The sequence below is a fragment of the Rhinolophus ferrumequinum genome, chromosome 22 (assembly GCF_004115265.2).
Source record: "Rhinolophus ferrumequinum isolate MPI-CBG mRhiFer1 chromosome 22, mRhiFer1_v1.p, whole genome shotgun sequence".
In the NCBI taxonomy this organism is placed as follows: Eukaryota; Metazoa; Chordata; class Mammalia; order Chiroptera; family Rhinolophidae; genus Rhinolophus; species Rhinolophus ferrumequinum.
The window spans coordinates 28,040,097-28,053,433 of record NC_046305.1 but is presented as its reverse complement, the minus strand read 5'-3'; the positions used below and the strand labels follow the sequence as shown (position 1 = coordinate 28,053,433).

The following is a 13,337-nucleotide window of genomic DNA, read 5'->3' as shown; positions in this document are numbered from 1 at the left end:
AACTTTATGTGCTTCCTGGGCTTGAATGTCTATTTCCTTCACCAGGTTAGGGAAATTTTCTGTCATTCTTTCTTCAAATAGGTTTTCAATTCCTTGCTCTTTCTCTTCTCCTTCTGGTACCCCTATAATGTGAATGTTGGTATGCTTGATATTGTCCCAGAGGCCCTTGAAACGCTCCTCAATTTTTTGGATTCTTTTTTTCTTTTTGCTGTTCTGGTTGGATGTTTTCTACTACCTTATCTTCTACATCACTGGTTGGATCCTCTGCTTCATCTAATCTACTGTTGATTCCCTGTGGTATAGTCTTCATTTCTGTTATTGTATCCTTTATTTTTGACTCATTCTTTTTTATGGTTTTCATCTCCATTTTTATGCTTCCTATCTCTCCGTTGAAGTTCTCCCTGAGATCATTGAACATTCTTATAACCAGTGTTTGGAACTCTGCGTCTGATAGATTGCTTATCTCCATTTCGCTTAGTTCTCTTTCTGGAACTTTGTTCTGTTCTTTCGTTTGTGACATGTTTCTTTGTCTCTCCATTTTGGCTGCCTCCCTGTGTTTGTTTCTATTTATTTGGTAGATAAATATTTATTTATTTATTTGGCTACTCTATCTTCTGGGCTCAGTAGAAAGGCCTTATATAATAGGTGTGCTATGGGGTTCAGTGGTGCAATCTTTCTGGTCACCTGAGCCACACGCTTCAGGTGTGTCCCTTTTTTGGTTTGTGTGTGCTGTCCTCTTGTAGTTGAGACTTGGTTGATAATTGCACATCAATGTGAGGGACTGACCCTTGGACTCACTCATTGTGAGAACTGGCCTTGAATACAGTGGAAGAGTTGTTGTGCAGGGGCTGACTCTATGGCTCCAGCTAGTTTTGAACCTGGCCATTGGGGGTGCCAGCCTCAGGACTACCTTGGAGGGGATCTGCTGTAGGTCAAGTACAGCCACAGCCAGGGCCCCATCCGGGGAGGTCTGGCAGGAACCACAAAGAAATACGCAGATGGCTGCCGCTCATGTTGTGCCTGGAATTACCTTGAGAGGCAAAGCTGCAAACCTAGGCTGGCTGACGCTTGTGCCGGCTTAGGGCTGCTCAGCCAGAGGCACAGGACATGCTCAAGCCAGATGCTGTTTATCTGGGTTCCGCGAACCTTTGAGAGTCTAGGAAAGTCTGCAGCTTGAGCCAAGGCAGGCGGTCTGCATGAAAAAGCCACTGAAAGCAGCTTGGGTGTGCCCAAAAGTTGAGTGGGGCCAGGTCTTGAATTGTCAGGGCATGGTGAATGAACTGCAGAGATTCAAATATGGCGGCTGCCTGTGTTCATGCACTGGGAAGGGCAAGGGATCAACAAAGAAACAACGGTCTCCACCAGCTACCCTGTCTAGGAGAAAGCCACCTCTCCAGCCCCCAGTCCCAAGCCAGACAACTCAATTCCCCACCATTTGTCCATGCCACCTTTTCAGCTGCTGCCCTAGCACTGGAGCTCAGAATGAATGATTTCATTGGTGGGTAAGTCCACGTACAGTAACTTTGAGAGGATCGCCTGTAAGTGCAGCTGTACTCTCTGTCTCACTCAATCATAATCTCCGCTGGTTTTCATAGCCAGAAATTATGGGGACTTCTCTCCCCAGCACCAGAACCCTGGGCTGGAATGGTGCTGGGATCCTTTAGAGGATGGGGGGGAACCCCCATAACTGAAATAGCTCTCCCTATCTTTAATGGTCACATGTGGGTGTGGGACCAGCCCATTCCGCGTCTCTGACCTTCCTAATAGTCTGGAGGTGGCTTCTTCTGCACGTCCTTAGTTGAAAGACTTTAGTTCAGCTTGACTTTAGGCGATCTCAATAATGGTTGTTTTGTAGATTAGTTGTAATTTTGATGTGGTTGTGAGAGAAGGTAACCACAGTGTTTATCTACTGTGCCATCTTGGTTATCAGTTATAAACTTTTAAATTTATTAACTATTATAAATCTATACATCAGAACGATCCATTGGTTCTTTTTGCCACCACATGGCCTTATCATATTTGTGTTTTGGAAACATTAATCCAACTGTGGTGTAGACAATGGATGGGACTGGGGCAAGTGTGGCTGCAGGAAGTAAAGTGTTGTTGTCTAGGTAAGAGATGATGGTGGATTAGACTACTGCAGCTACTGGTGGATGAAAGAAGAAAAGTTAGACAGATTGTAAAAACATTCAGGAGGTGTGTTAGGGGTTTTTAAGACCACTTCCAGGTTCAATAATTCAGTGGGAGGACTTACAGGATTCAGCATATAGTCATACCTATGGCTATGATTTATTAGTGACTAGAAGCAAAGCAAATTCAGCAAAAGGGATTGGTACATAGAGTGATGTCCAGAAAAAGCTAGGTACAAGCATTCAAGAGTTTTCTCACAGTAGTGTCACACAGGATGTGCTTAATTCCTCTAGCAATGTGTCATGACAAGACATGTGAAATGCTGTCTACTAGGGAAGCTTGCCCGAGCCTAGGATTCTAGGGTATTTATTAACAATCAGTAATGTAGGTACTGCCTGTCTAGCACGTACCAAAATTCCAGAATCCTAGAAGAAAAGGAGGTGTTCAGCACAAACCAAATTGTTTGTTCAAACAGTTTAAGCTCAGTAAACCACTCTTATCAGTGAATAGTCTAACTCTCCCAAAATCCAAGTTCCCAGACACCAGCAAAGAGCCAACCTTGTTAAGTACACCTTTCAGGGACAGCAGTCTTAGACCTACAATGTTAACTCTTTTCTATGTTTTCTAACTCTTAACTATGTTTTCTGCACAGGAAATGAAGTCAATATTTTTGTATTGAATTTTTATCCAAAGTTTGGAAACTTACTAAGGGAATATACTTGGAGTAAATAGCTTTGTCACTGAGACATGTGGCAAAAGATTGTCACATTCCAGGTAAGGCAGAAGTTGTAAGAACTGTTGCATTTTTATTAATTAATCAAAATATTATACATTGAGGACTTCTGTAATTTTCACATGTTCAGGCACTGTGGATACAAATGGTAAGCCAAACCAGACATGATCTGTGTCCTGATGGAGCTCATAGTCTAGTAGGGAAAGAGAGACACTAATCAAATAATCACAGGAGAAACATTTAAAGACAAAATTTGAAAACTGCTATGAAGGAAAGAGGTAGTACAATGAGAGCAAAGTATGGAAGGGTCATTTGAGCTGCACCCTGAGGGATGAGTGGGCATTAATAGGTAAAGATGTGTATTAAAGGTAGTGAGGGAAAGGAGGGGGGAGGTACGTCATTTCAGGCAGAGGGAGAATCCTAGGGCTAATGTGTAGATTAAATTAAGTGAAATTTGCCCAAACCTCTGAGAGCAATGGAAAAACACCACCAAAATTGTTTTTATTTTCTCAAGTAGTTCCAGTATCTGCTTACAGAATTTCTGCAGAGGGTCTCTAAAATTCTTCAGGGTAGTGGTTCAATTTCAGCTCAACAAGAAGAGAATAAAGAGGTGGAGTTGGGGGAGCTGGGAGTTCAAGCTTATCTGCAAAGAGTTGTTCAGAGTAGTTCTTTGATAAGCAAGGAGTAAAGGAAGTGGTGTCAGATTTAGATGCTTCTGTTTGCTATCTCAAACACCACCACTTACCAAGTCATTTTTCCTTCATGGTTTTACAAAATATACTGAAGCCCTGCACTATGGTTCAGAAGCCAGGTCCTTTTATTCCTTTTTTCTAGGTGGCACTGTGGGTGCCTAAGACAATGCCTACTCTACAATTCCCTAGACCCAGATTCTGAAAGTGGTTTCTAGTATCCTTCTTCTCCAGAAGTCTGGGTCCCAATCCAAGTTCAGTTCAACAAATATTTATTAAGCTCTACTACTCGGCTTCTGTGATGGGGTGCTGTAGGTGAAAAGATGAATAAGACAAAGCTTTTGTCTGGAGGGAGATGGACCTTAAAGCATGTGATATAAGTACCCAATTTTCCTATCACAATCTAGGTGGGGAGACAGGTATAGCAGGTAATTAGATTGTAGAGCGGTAAGTGAAATAATACAAGGAACCGACATTGAGTTAGGGGGATTGAGAGTTAAAATTTTGATATGCAACATTAATTTAGCATAATATAAGATGCATTTCTGTTGCAAGAGCCTTATTTCGTAAGTTTGTTTCAGTATCCTATGAAGATGTCAGGCCTATAAGAACAGCTAACACAGTGATGCAGGGCTTTACCATGTGCAGGCATGTAATACCTTATTTAATCCCTACAAAATAGGAACTGTTAGTATCCCTATTTTACAGATGGGCAAACTGAGGCACAAATTGGTGAGAAACCAGGATTCAAACCCAGGCACTCTAGCATCAGAGCCTACATTTGTGACCCTCATTATACTTCTTTCTATTGTTTCTTTTTTCAAGCTTCATGTTACAGCTAGTAGAGACTGTCATTAATATTTTTGAGAAAGTAATGCAAATCAAGGGAAATTCAGGGAAAAGTCAAACAGAAGTAAAGCATTGGATCTGAGAGAAAACATAGCCTAGGCATTTCTTTTCTCCAGGCAGAACCTAAGAAGTATTCTCTATTGACATTGGACCGGTCAGGCTCCTTTCTTCCCTGCTCAGTTTCCAGCCAAGCTCTTCTTTTGTGGGATGGGTAGTTTAGAGTGTTGTATAGCTTTTTTTCCTTTTCTTTAATTCTGTTTTAAATCAGCTTCACTTTCTTTTTCTGAGAAGCATGAGCTGCAACATTTCTCATCTTCTCATTTCTCTGGCAAAGCCCACAGTGACTTGTAGAGGGACTGTCCTGGCTTACCAGCTCTTTCCAATAGAGGGCCCTGCCCCTCAGATTTCAACGTAAACACATTTCAACAAAACTGACATATCTTTGGTCTCACACAAATCCTTTCCGTTGAAAGGATATTTTGATTTTATAGACCTGTTGGTCATAGTCTGGTTGTCTGGAAAGCTGTGGATGGGGAAATAAAATCACACTCATTTTACAGAAAGAGAATCTGAGAACTGAGCCTTGGAAATGGGGTGAGTAGCTTTCTTCTTTATAAATCAGAAGATACATAGGAAAGAAAAAATAAGAGATAAGAACACAGTGGTCCTGAGTCCCAAAGGCCACTTTAAGAATTCTAAGAATTACTGTGCACTGGTTCCATCCCAGATTTGTTCTCCTGGAAAACCTAAGAAACTCTTGCCTCTGATTCTTTTCTTTCTCTTTCTTTCTACCACCCCCACCCATCCACTTTTCACTGGGGCATTAGGACACTAGGAATTTGACTGAGTGAGCACACCAGAGAGCGGCAGAAGCAGTTTAGAGAATGAGGATGTTCAAGAGGGGTCCTTCAACTCATGTAAAGTTGAGGAGTGCTTTTATTTTAGGAGAAACTCAGCTTGTTCAGTGTCACTTTGGAATTTCTCCATCCTTTATCACCAAGAGTCTATTTCTTCCTCATGTCTCTCCCTAGGGTAGCTACCTTTCACCTCCTCACATCTGGTTCATTGCTTCAGTTGACTTCTTTTTGGTCTGTCTAATTCTGAAAGTCTTCTCCCTCCAAAATGCCCTTACGCTGGGAATAGCTCCTGCTGTCTGCATCCTGATATTTAATGTTTGCCATAATTTTATTCCACTGTACTCATCAGCTTTTATCTATTGATACTTCCAATATGTTCCTTCTATTTGAGCTGGCTGGTCACTTTCAATTCTCTGCAACAGCATTTATCGCTCACAAGCAGGATACAAGGCACTGTGTTGGCTGATGGTGGAGGCAGAGATTAATAAAGCTATCACCTTTTCATGATCATGAAGTCATGGATCTTTCCCTTTAGTAATGTACGATACAGAGGGAAACAAATAATTGTCTATACCATAGGCAGAATGAAATGAGTTAAGTGATTGAAGGACCAAAGGGGGAGAAAAGAAGAGCAAAAGAGCCATAATTATTTGACTAGTGATACCAAGAAAGCTTCATAGAGGAGGTGACATCTGAGCTGGGCATTGAAGGTTGTGTAAATGGATAGTGAGATGGGGCACACATTCTAGCTGAGGCACTATGCCATACATAGGCAAGGAACTGTGAACATGCATGATATATCTGGGAGGTTGCCCCAAATACAACACATAGATCCAGGCCTGTGGGGTTTTTCTTCTGTTGTTGTTATTGTTATTCATGCTTTCGTCATGTAGATGCCCTCTGTCTTCTTCATTCTCTGCCAAATCCCATCTATCATCCTTCAAGGCCCAGCTTTAGCCTTGCCTCCCCCATAAGGTCTTTTCTGACTGTGCTAGCTCGTGCCACTCCTGGCAGCATGTGGTTAAGGATTGAATTGTAGTGTCTGTACTGGAATTGGTTCCTCAGCTATCCCAGGGCAGACGTTATGCTCATCCCATACTTTGGGGGTCTTGCAGCCCCAACACAATGTTAATAGTAGTTGAGGCTAGATGGTTCTATGGACCCATTCACTGGGACTAACACTCTCATTCTGCCTAAATGCAGTTTATTTCTGCTGTCCAGCCTGAGATTATTCAAGGGGATTTAGGATCTAACTGGTTTTGTCTGCTAACTCATAAGGGAAGCAATTCTTCAAACATTCACTTGACTATTCTGCTCAGCCATGGCAGGGGACAGGGAGGGCACCTAATCTCAGCTAGAACTCCGTGACTCTTTGGGCAGAGGCTTAGGAACTAGGGTGATTCCAAGTTTCATCATCTGTAACATCATTTCCCCAAATTCCCTCTGGAGAATGACTTTGCTTCTTTCAAGGTCTCGTTTTGATGGTTGGGTATATTCAGTTCCCTAAAGTGCCAAAAATATAGCTTGTCAATTCCTTTTGGAGAATAGGGTATTGGGTATGGCTTTTTCTTGTTGCTGAGGCTGCTTGGACTGTATATTGGCATGATTCTGCAGAGAAACAGAACCACAAAAAACAGACTAAGGAATTGTCTCATGTGGTTACGAAAACTGAGAAATGAGAAATTCCAAGATCTGGAGTCTGGAGAGGCAGTGGTATACTTGCATAGTTCCAGTCTGAGTCTAAAGGCCTGAGAGCCAGGCAAACTGATGGCATAAGTTCCAGTTCAAGCCTAAGTCTGAAGTCATGAGAAGATTGATGTCCCAGCTGGAAGACAGCAGGGGGAGAGAGAGAGAGAGAGAGAGAGAGAGAGAGAGAGAGAGAGAGAGAGAGAGAGAGAGAGAGAGAGAGAGAATGAATTCTCCCTAACTCTGCCTTTTTGTTCTATTTCAGGCTTTCAATGGATTTGGTGATGCCCACCAGGAAGAAGGGGATTAATCTGCTTTTACTCAATCTACCAATTCAAATGTTAATCTCATCCATAAACACCTCCACAGACACAAACTGAGTAATGTTTAACCAAATATCTGGGTACATGTGGCCTCATAAAATTCACACATAAGATTCACCATCACAGAGTGATACAGAAGGAAAGTTTGGCCAGAAAAAAAATCTTATGAGGCTTCTGAAGTAGAGCCTGAAGTAAAATGCTCCAGCAGTTAGTCCCTACAGAAAGCATTTTCCAACATATCATTGTGTCTGCATTGCCGACAGCCACAACCCTGATGGCTTCCCCTCACATGGTCAGGTATCGTTGCACTGGTCCAGCCAGTTGTACCCTAAACAAAGGTTCTTGGGCAAAGGGCCAAGTGGAGGCTGAAATGCAACCCACACTCAATTTGCCAAGCCACATACTTGGGCGAGGGGCTGCATCTGCTTCAGGAAAGGTGCCTTTGCCTAATGTACCCAAGGTGCTGTGTGAACTGGTGGAAGCCATGAAACCAGGACTCCTTATGTATTCTGAGTGTGAGCAGAGCATCCTAGGTAGTGTGCCATGGTATTACAGGTGTGCAAAACACTGATTCTTTTTCTGTATGGTGTTGCAGAGAAGGGTCATCACCTGCAGTCACAAGAAGTCTCTAGCTACATGCAACTTCTGGATATGAGCAATCTTGATTATTTACCCCATTGTGCAATGACAATATTTTCTACATGTGCTGTGATGTGAAGAAGGTTGGGAAGCAGTATGCCATTCACCCAGAAGGCAGCCATTTCAGAAAGGGCACATGTTCATTTGCCTATCTAGGCACAAACTATGCCCAACAGCAAAGGGTTTCCTGCTTTGCTTACATGTTGGGAAGTGGTGATTTGCAAACTCCAGGTAAGATCTGGGCAGAGCAAGTGTAAGTCCGGGGCATCTGCCATTATCGATGGCTGTAGTTCAGTTTCCATGGAGAGAATGTTGTCCCGCAGCCTAGATCACAAATTCATAGCTTGAAGTACCAGAAGGTTTGCTGTCCTGAGTGCTGGTTTTTTCCATCTGTGCTCAAGACAGAGGTGGAGGACATGTTAACTGAAATGTGCTGCTGGGGAATGAATTACAGTCCCATGAGGCACCCAGGAGAGTTGTGCAAATAGCACAGGGAGATGCCTTAGATTTCCCCATTGCTGGTGAAATCTGGGGTGGCAGGGTCTTGCTCTTTGCTGAGTCCCTCACCTCTGCTTCAGCCACTCTTGGGAGCCCTAGGGTCATCAACTTCTTCATCCAGAAAAAACAGGAGGAAATGGGGGTACTTGCATTGATTTTGATTACAGGTTTGAGGCAACATGCAGGCTCAAGCTATCTGTCTACCTGTTCCTAGTTGATCCCTAGTTCCTTCTGTACCCCCATAACTATACCTTTGCCTATACGCAGTGGTGAGTCACCTTCGCTAGCATCTCATGAGCTCTAGTTGTTTAGAGTACTGCAGACAACCTTCTTATTGGCTTGAGGATTCTTAAGTTTTAAATTACATACTGACCAATTAACAATTGTCATCCAATTTGTCTAGACGATTTACTTTGAGATGTGTCAATCCTAGGCTCTCTGATTAGTTCCTCAAATCTAGTCCTTTCCAACTTTATCTCCTTCTCTCTTTCCTTCCCTTCCCCTTCAGTCACTTGCCTCCCTTTTTTCCTTCTCTCTTTTTCCCTCTCCAGATCACTGAGGAAGAAAAGGTCCTGTCTCTCTCTCCAGGATACTTGGCTTATCTTTACATTAAAACTGTCCTGTGCATTAATTTCCTTTACAATCTGCCTGCTTGTCCAGCTCACATATGCCTTATAGAATCAGCTCTTAATTCTTAATTCTCATTTGCATTCATTTCAAGTTCCCAATATCTTCTCATTATTCATTTTTTATCATTACTTTCCCATTCCTCTAGACTCCTGGGTTCAAATTTATCTTTCATGATTAGCTTCCTGCCTATTAGCTCAGCTATTAAATAGGAACACCTACAAACCATTTGATTCACCAAGAGACACCAAAGCTATCCTTCTGACTGTAGCAGGAATGAGGACCCTCAGACAGTGACAACCTGTCACCAATCCCCCACACTGAAAATCCTGTTAAAGGACAGGGCTTACTGTCCCTCTGCACATTCCAGAGAAGGACACTGAAGCACAGGGATGTGTGAATGTCATTAGGCCACTACAAATGCTTGTGCAGATTGCATACCATAAAGGTCAGCTGAGGGAGCAAATGGGAACTGAAATTAAGCTGGTGTTCTACTTGCTGGTCTGTGCACCTGGTGTGAGCCTATCTCTGTCTACAGGGAGACACCTGTTTTCTTATTGTCACACTGTGAGCTAACAGTGGCCCTGGGTGTTGTAGAAACTATTAAATAGGAACTTAGGGGATCTTGCACTTCAAGGGTGGAATGAACACCCCAGGCAGGTCAGCCTGTGGATGGCCATGGACCTGGGGAGCAGGGCTCTGTGTATGTGTGGAAGTACCTATAGAGCTAAGCCTTTGGCAGTTAGTCCTGAGAAGTCTAGCAAGGAGTCCCAAGGGAACCAGCTGGCCCCTCCTTAGAAGAACAGGCTACAGCAGGATGGCTGGTACAGATAGGACAACAGGGATAAACAGTCAGAAAATATTTACTTTATCAGAGTACTGCACTATGGAATAAATCATGTTTACTAGCTTCTCCTTGGTAGGGAGCACCTGTAAAACACCCATCTCCCCTCAGTAAGGGAGCCCAGGCAAAATGTTATGAATCCCCCTTCTTACTTCTGCCTCTTTCCATCAGCCCTCCCTGGTCCCATTTTCACTAGGTGGCCATCTCTTCCAGTCCTCAGGTTTACTTCTACCCAACTTTGGAGAGAATCAGGGTCAGGTGGGGTAGGTGGGAGAGTGGGTAGCATTTGGTCAGAAACCTCAGGAGCCAAGAGAAGGGGTCTGCATGGTTGAGACTGAGTCTTGCTCAGTTAGGATGTTAGCTTTACGTGGGCTCTATAGACCCAGCTGCCCTATCAGTCCAAGCACAATGCTAGATTCACCAGGCAGACCTCAATTTCCCCCTTCACTCCTTGTAGACTTCAGAAGAGCAGCTGGTGAAGACACAGAGGAAGGTGATACCATGTAGAATCCTTATTCAGGGTGGAGGTGAGAGAGGGGCAGGAAGGTGAAAGACAGGTTAGGGGGAAAGGATGTGGTCGAGTGACTCCTAGCCTGAGGAAAGTAAGCTGCTGCTGCAACCAGAGCAGGAAGTTGTGTTCAAGAGCACCTCTCTCAATTCTGCGCCCTTGGAGCCACCTTAGCAACCTGTTATTTCAGTGGGCACATAACAGCCGATATCTCACACCAGGGGCTCCCTTGTTTGTCCCTATAGAGGGCACTTCAGTCTTAGTCATAATTCTCAGCTAACCCTGAGTTAGGCCCCCATGTGAAAGCTTAGGGTCTCAACCTTGGAGGATGCCATGGGGTGACAGTTGGCCATATTCCTGTCTTTATAGAGGAGATCATGGCATCGTTTTCCTGATATGGTATTTCTTGGTCGGACCTGGGCTGTGTGCTATTGTCTAAACAACAGTATGCAGAGACCTGCTGCCCATGACTCCCTGTCCTGCGGGTGCTGGTGGAGATCCAGGAGTAGCATCAGCTCACCTTGGATGGGGGGATTTCATCGTAGATTCTGGACTCTTCTGGTTGGGTGTCTCTTGAAACCATTACATATGTGTATATTGTGTTCTTCGAGACAGCATCTGTGCCACATATAAACAACCACAGTATGTGAAAGTCAGATGAATTTTTAGAAATGATCGGTTCTAATGTTTTCTTTTTAAGATGAAACCCTAAGAGATTAAATGGCTCCTATCCTTTTGAGATGGATGCTTGGACCATATGTCCCTTTTTTAGGGATTGCATGTGGTATGGGAGACACCCAGCTCAAGCCTCACCGAGAGCTCAGTGGGAATTCTTTTTCTACTTTAGAGTCCACATTAGGCTAAAAAGACTCTCCCCAATTCTACCCAGTGTCGTCTTATTGTCTCTGGCACTTAGCATTGACTGCCCTTGCATGGTTAGTTGTCTTTTCATGTGAGGGTCTTCCTTTTTCAACTAGATTGATTCTCTCATGTTATACACTGTGTTGGATTCTTTTGGTGCATACATTACTGTTACAACCTCAGTGTTAAGCACATAGCAGATACTCCACAAACATGTGTGGCTTCCTTGATTGATTCACAGTCAAGCATTTATTAAGCTTCCTCTATGTACCAGGCTCTGTGTGAGGCCACAGGAAAAAACAGACAGAAGAGATAAGTCCCTATTTTAATAATTTGTAGGGTGGCAGAAACATTCATCCTAGTGTACCCCTGTTTTTTGCTCCTAACATGGAACATTTTAAGGTCAAGTTGAAAAGAGATAGCCAGAATTTGGGCCTTTATTTTGCAGGATACTAATGTATCTACACATAACAGGTCTGAGCTGAGCAATATCATAAGAATCCAACATTTCAGAGTTTAGTTCTGTCTCAGCCCCTGACTCAGACTTGGTAAGTGAGTCAGACCGAGTGTACTCATTCTCTTATCTCATTTATAGATAAAAAATAGTCTTTCTTCCTTCCCAAGAGGCCATGAGGGATTAAAGATAGATGTCACTTTGTGGAACCCTGAAGATCACCTATCGCCTGAGCAGGTTGTGTAACTTTTCATTATGAGGCCAAGCCCAGGCCTGTCGATTACAAGTACAGTAGCTAACATATACTGAGTACCAGGCCCCGGCCAAGTAGTTTATATGTGTAATTGCATTTAACCCACTTAATGAATATATGCAGCAACCCTATTATTACGTCTATTTTATAACTGAGAAAACTGAGACAATGAAAAAATAACTGGTAGCCATAAATGGTCAAGCTGGGACTTTCACCCCAGACTGCATGCAAAGCACAAACTTAGTCTTAACCACTCTTATGTGAATTCAGCTCTCCCAATAGTCATCCAGGAAAACTTGTGGCTGAGAACTTACCAGGTTTCTTACTGAAGGTATTCAAGTAGGAACCAGAGGAGTCAGACAAAAGGAGAGTCAAGAACATGGAAACAGAGAGGTAGAGCCTCTCTACGTCCAAGCTTGTTATTATGATTGGTGGGAAAGGAAGATTTGGGGTAAAGATAGGGTTAGGAGGAATAGGAGGGTGCAATGATCTCCTAGGGTGCTAAGATCAGGTTTTCTGAATTGAGAATGGAGCAATTACAGAAGGATCCAGAGGGATCCCAAAGGATCTAGTGACAACCATGGAATACAAAATTAGTACATGACCTTCAATGACTCTCCAAAGGTCACAGTCTAATATGATGGAATTGAAAGTGACCCTGAAGACCCTCTAGTCCAAACCTTATTTCACACATGAGAACACTGAGCCAGAGAGGTAAAGACACATGTCTAATGAAGCACAGCTTGTTAATGGCAGTGCTAAACTTGAACCCGAACGCTGGCCCCACTAGATACTAGTGATCTCATAAACAGATTCTGAAGACCATTCAGGGTGATATCATACAGTCCTCAGGGCCATTATTCTGGGAGATTGTAGGGTGGGGTTTGTAGGTTCCCTGGGACAAAGGAGTTCTCTACACCAAGTTGGATAAATTATTTCAATCCCAGGAAGAAGGATGGTACATTTCCACATTGGAAAATCCTACCTTGTTCTCTCTTGCACAAAAGGAACAAAAGCACTGACGGTAGAAATGAGTATAAACAGAGAGAGCACAGCCAATCCACTCAGCAACCCCACATGGCGAGTATGGAGGCCCATTGCGATACCTGGAAATGTAAGATGCCGTGAGATGATCAGGAAATAGGTGCAAGATGCTGTCTAGGCTTGTCCACATTCAAGGGGCACTATCAAAATTGGGTGCCCAGCAGGGATTATTAAAAGTCAGGATTACAAATGGAATCAGGGAACCCAGTGGGGGCTACCTCAGCACACACTGAAATGCCTGGCATCTCTCAGAAGGCTTTGGACTTGTTTCCAGGGCTTTCTGGGAGAAACCCATGGGGACAAGGCCTGGCATAAGGGAGGCATATTGCCCTGGAGAATGAG

General features: G+C 43.5%; 1 protein-coding gene across 1 annotated transcript in view; it reads right to left on the bottom strand.

Moving 5' to 3' along the window:
* Nucleotides 1-2,352: 2,352 nt before the first annotated feature.
* Nucleotides 2,353-13,337, bottom strand: part of CD84 (CD84 molecule) — a 49,703-nt gene continuing 38,718 nt past the window's right edge. The window contains 4 exon segments of the mRNA XM_033093652.1: nt 2,353-8,296; nt 10,904-11,001; nt 12,937-12,979; nt 12,981-13,057. Of these exon segments, the coding sequence (XP_032949543.1) occupies nt 8,231-8,296; nt 10,904-11,001; nt 12,937-12,979; nt 12,981-13,057 (284 nt within the window). The 3' untranslated portion in view covers nt 2,353-8,230.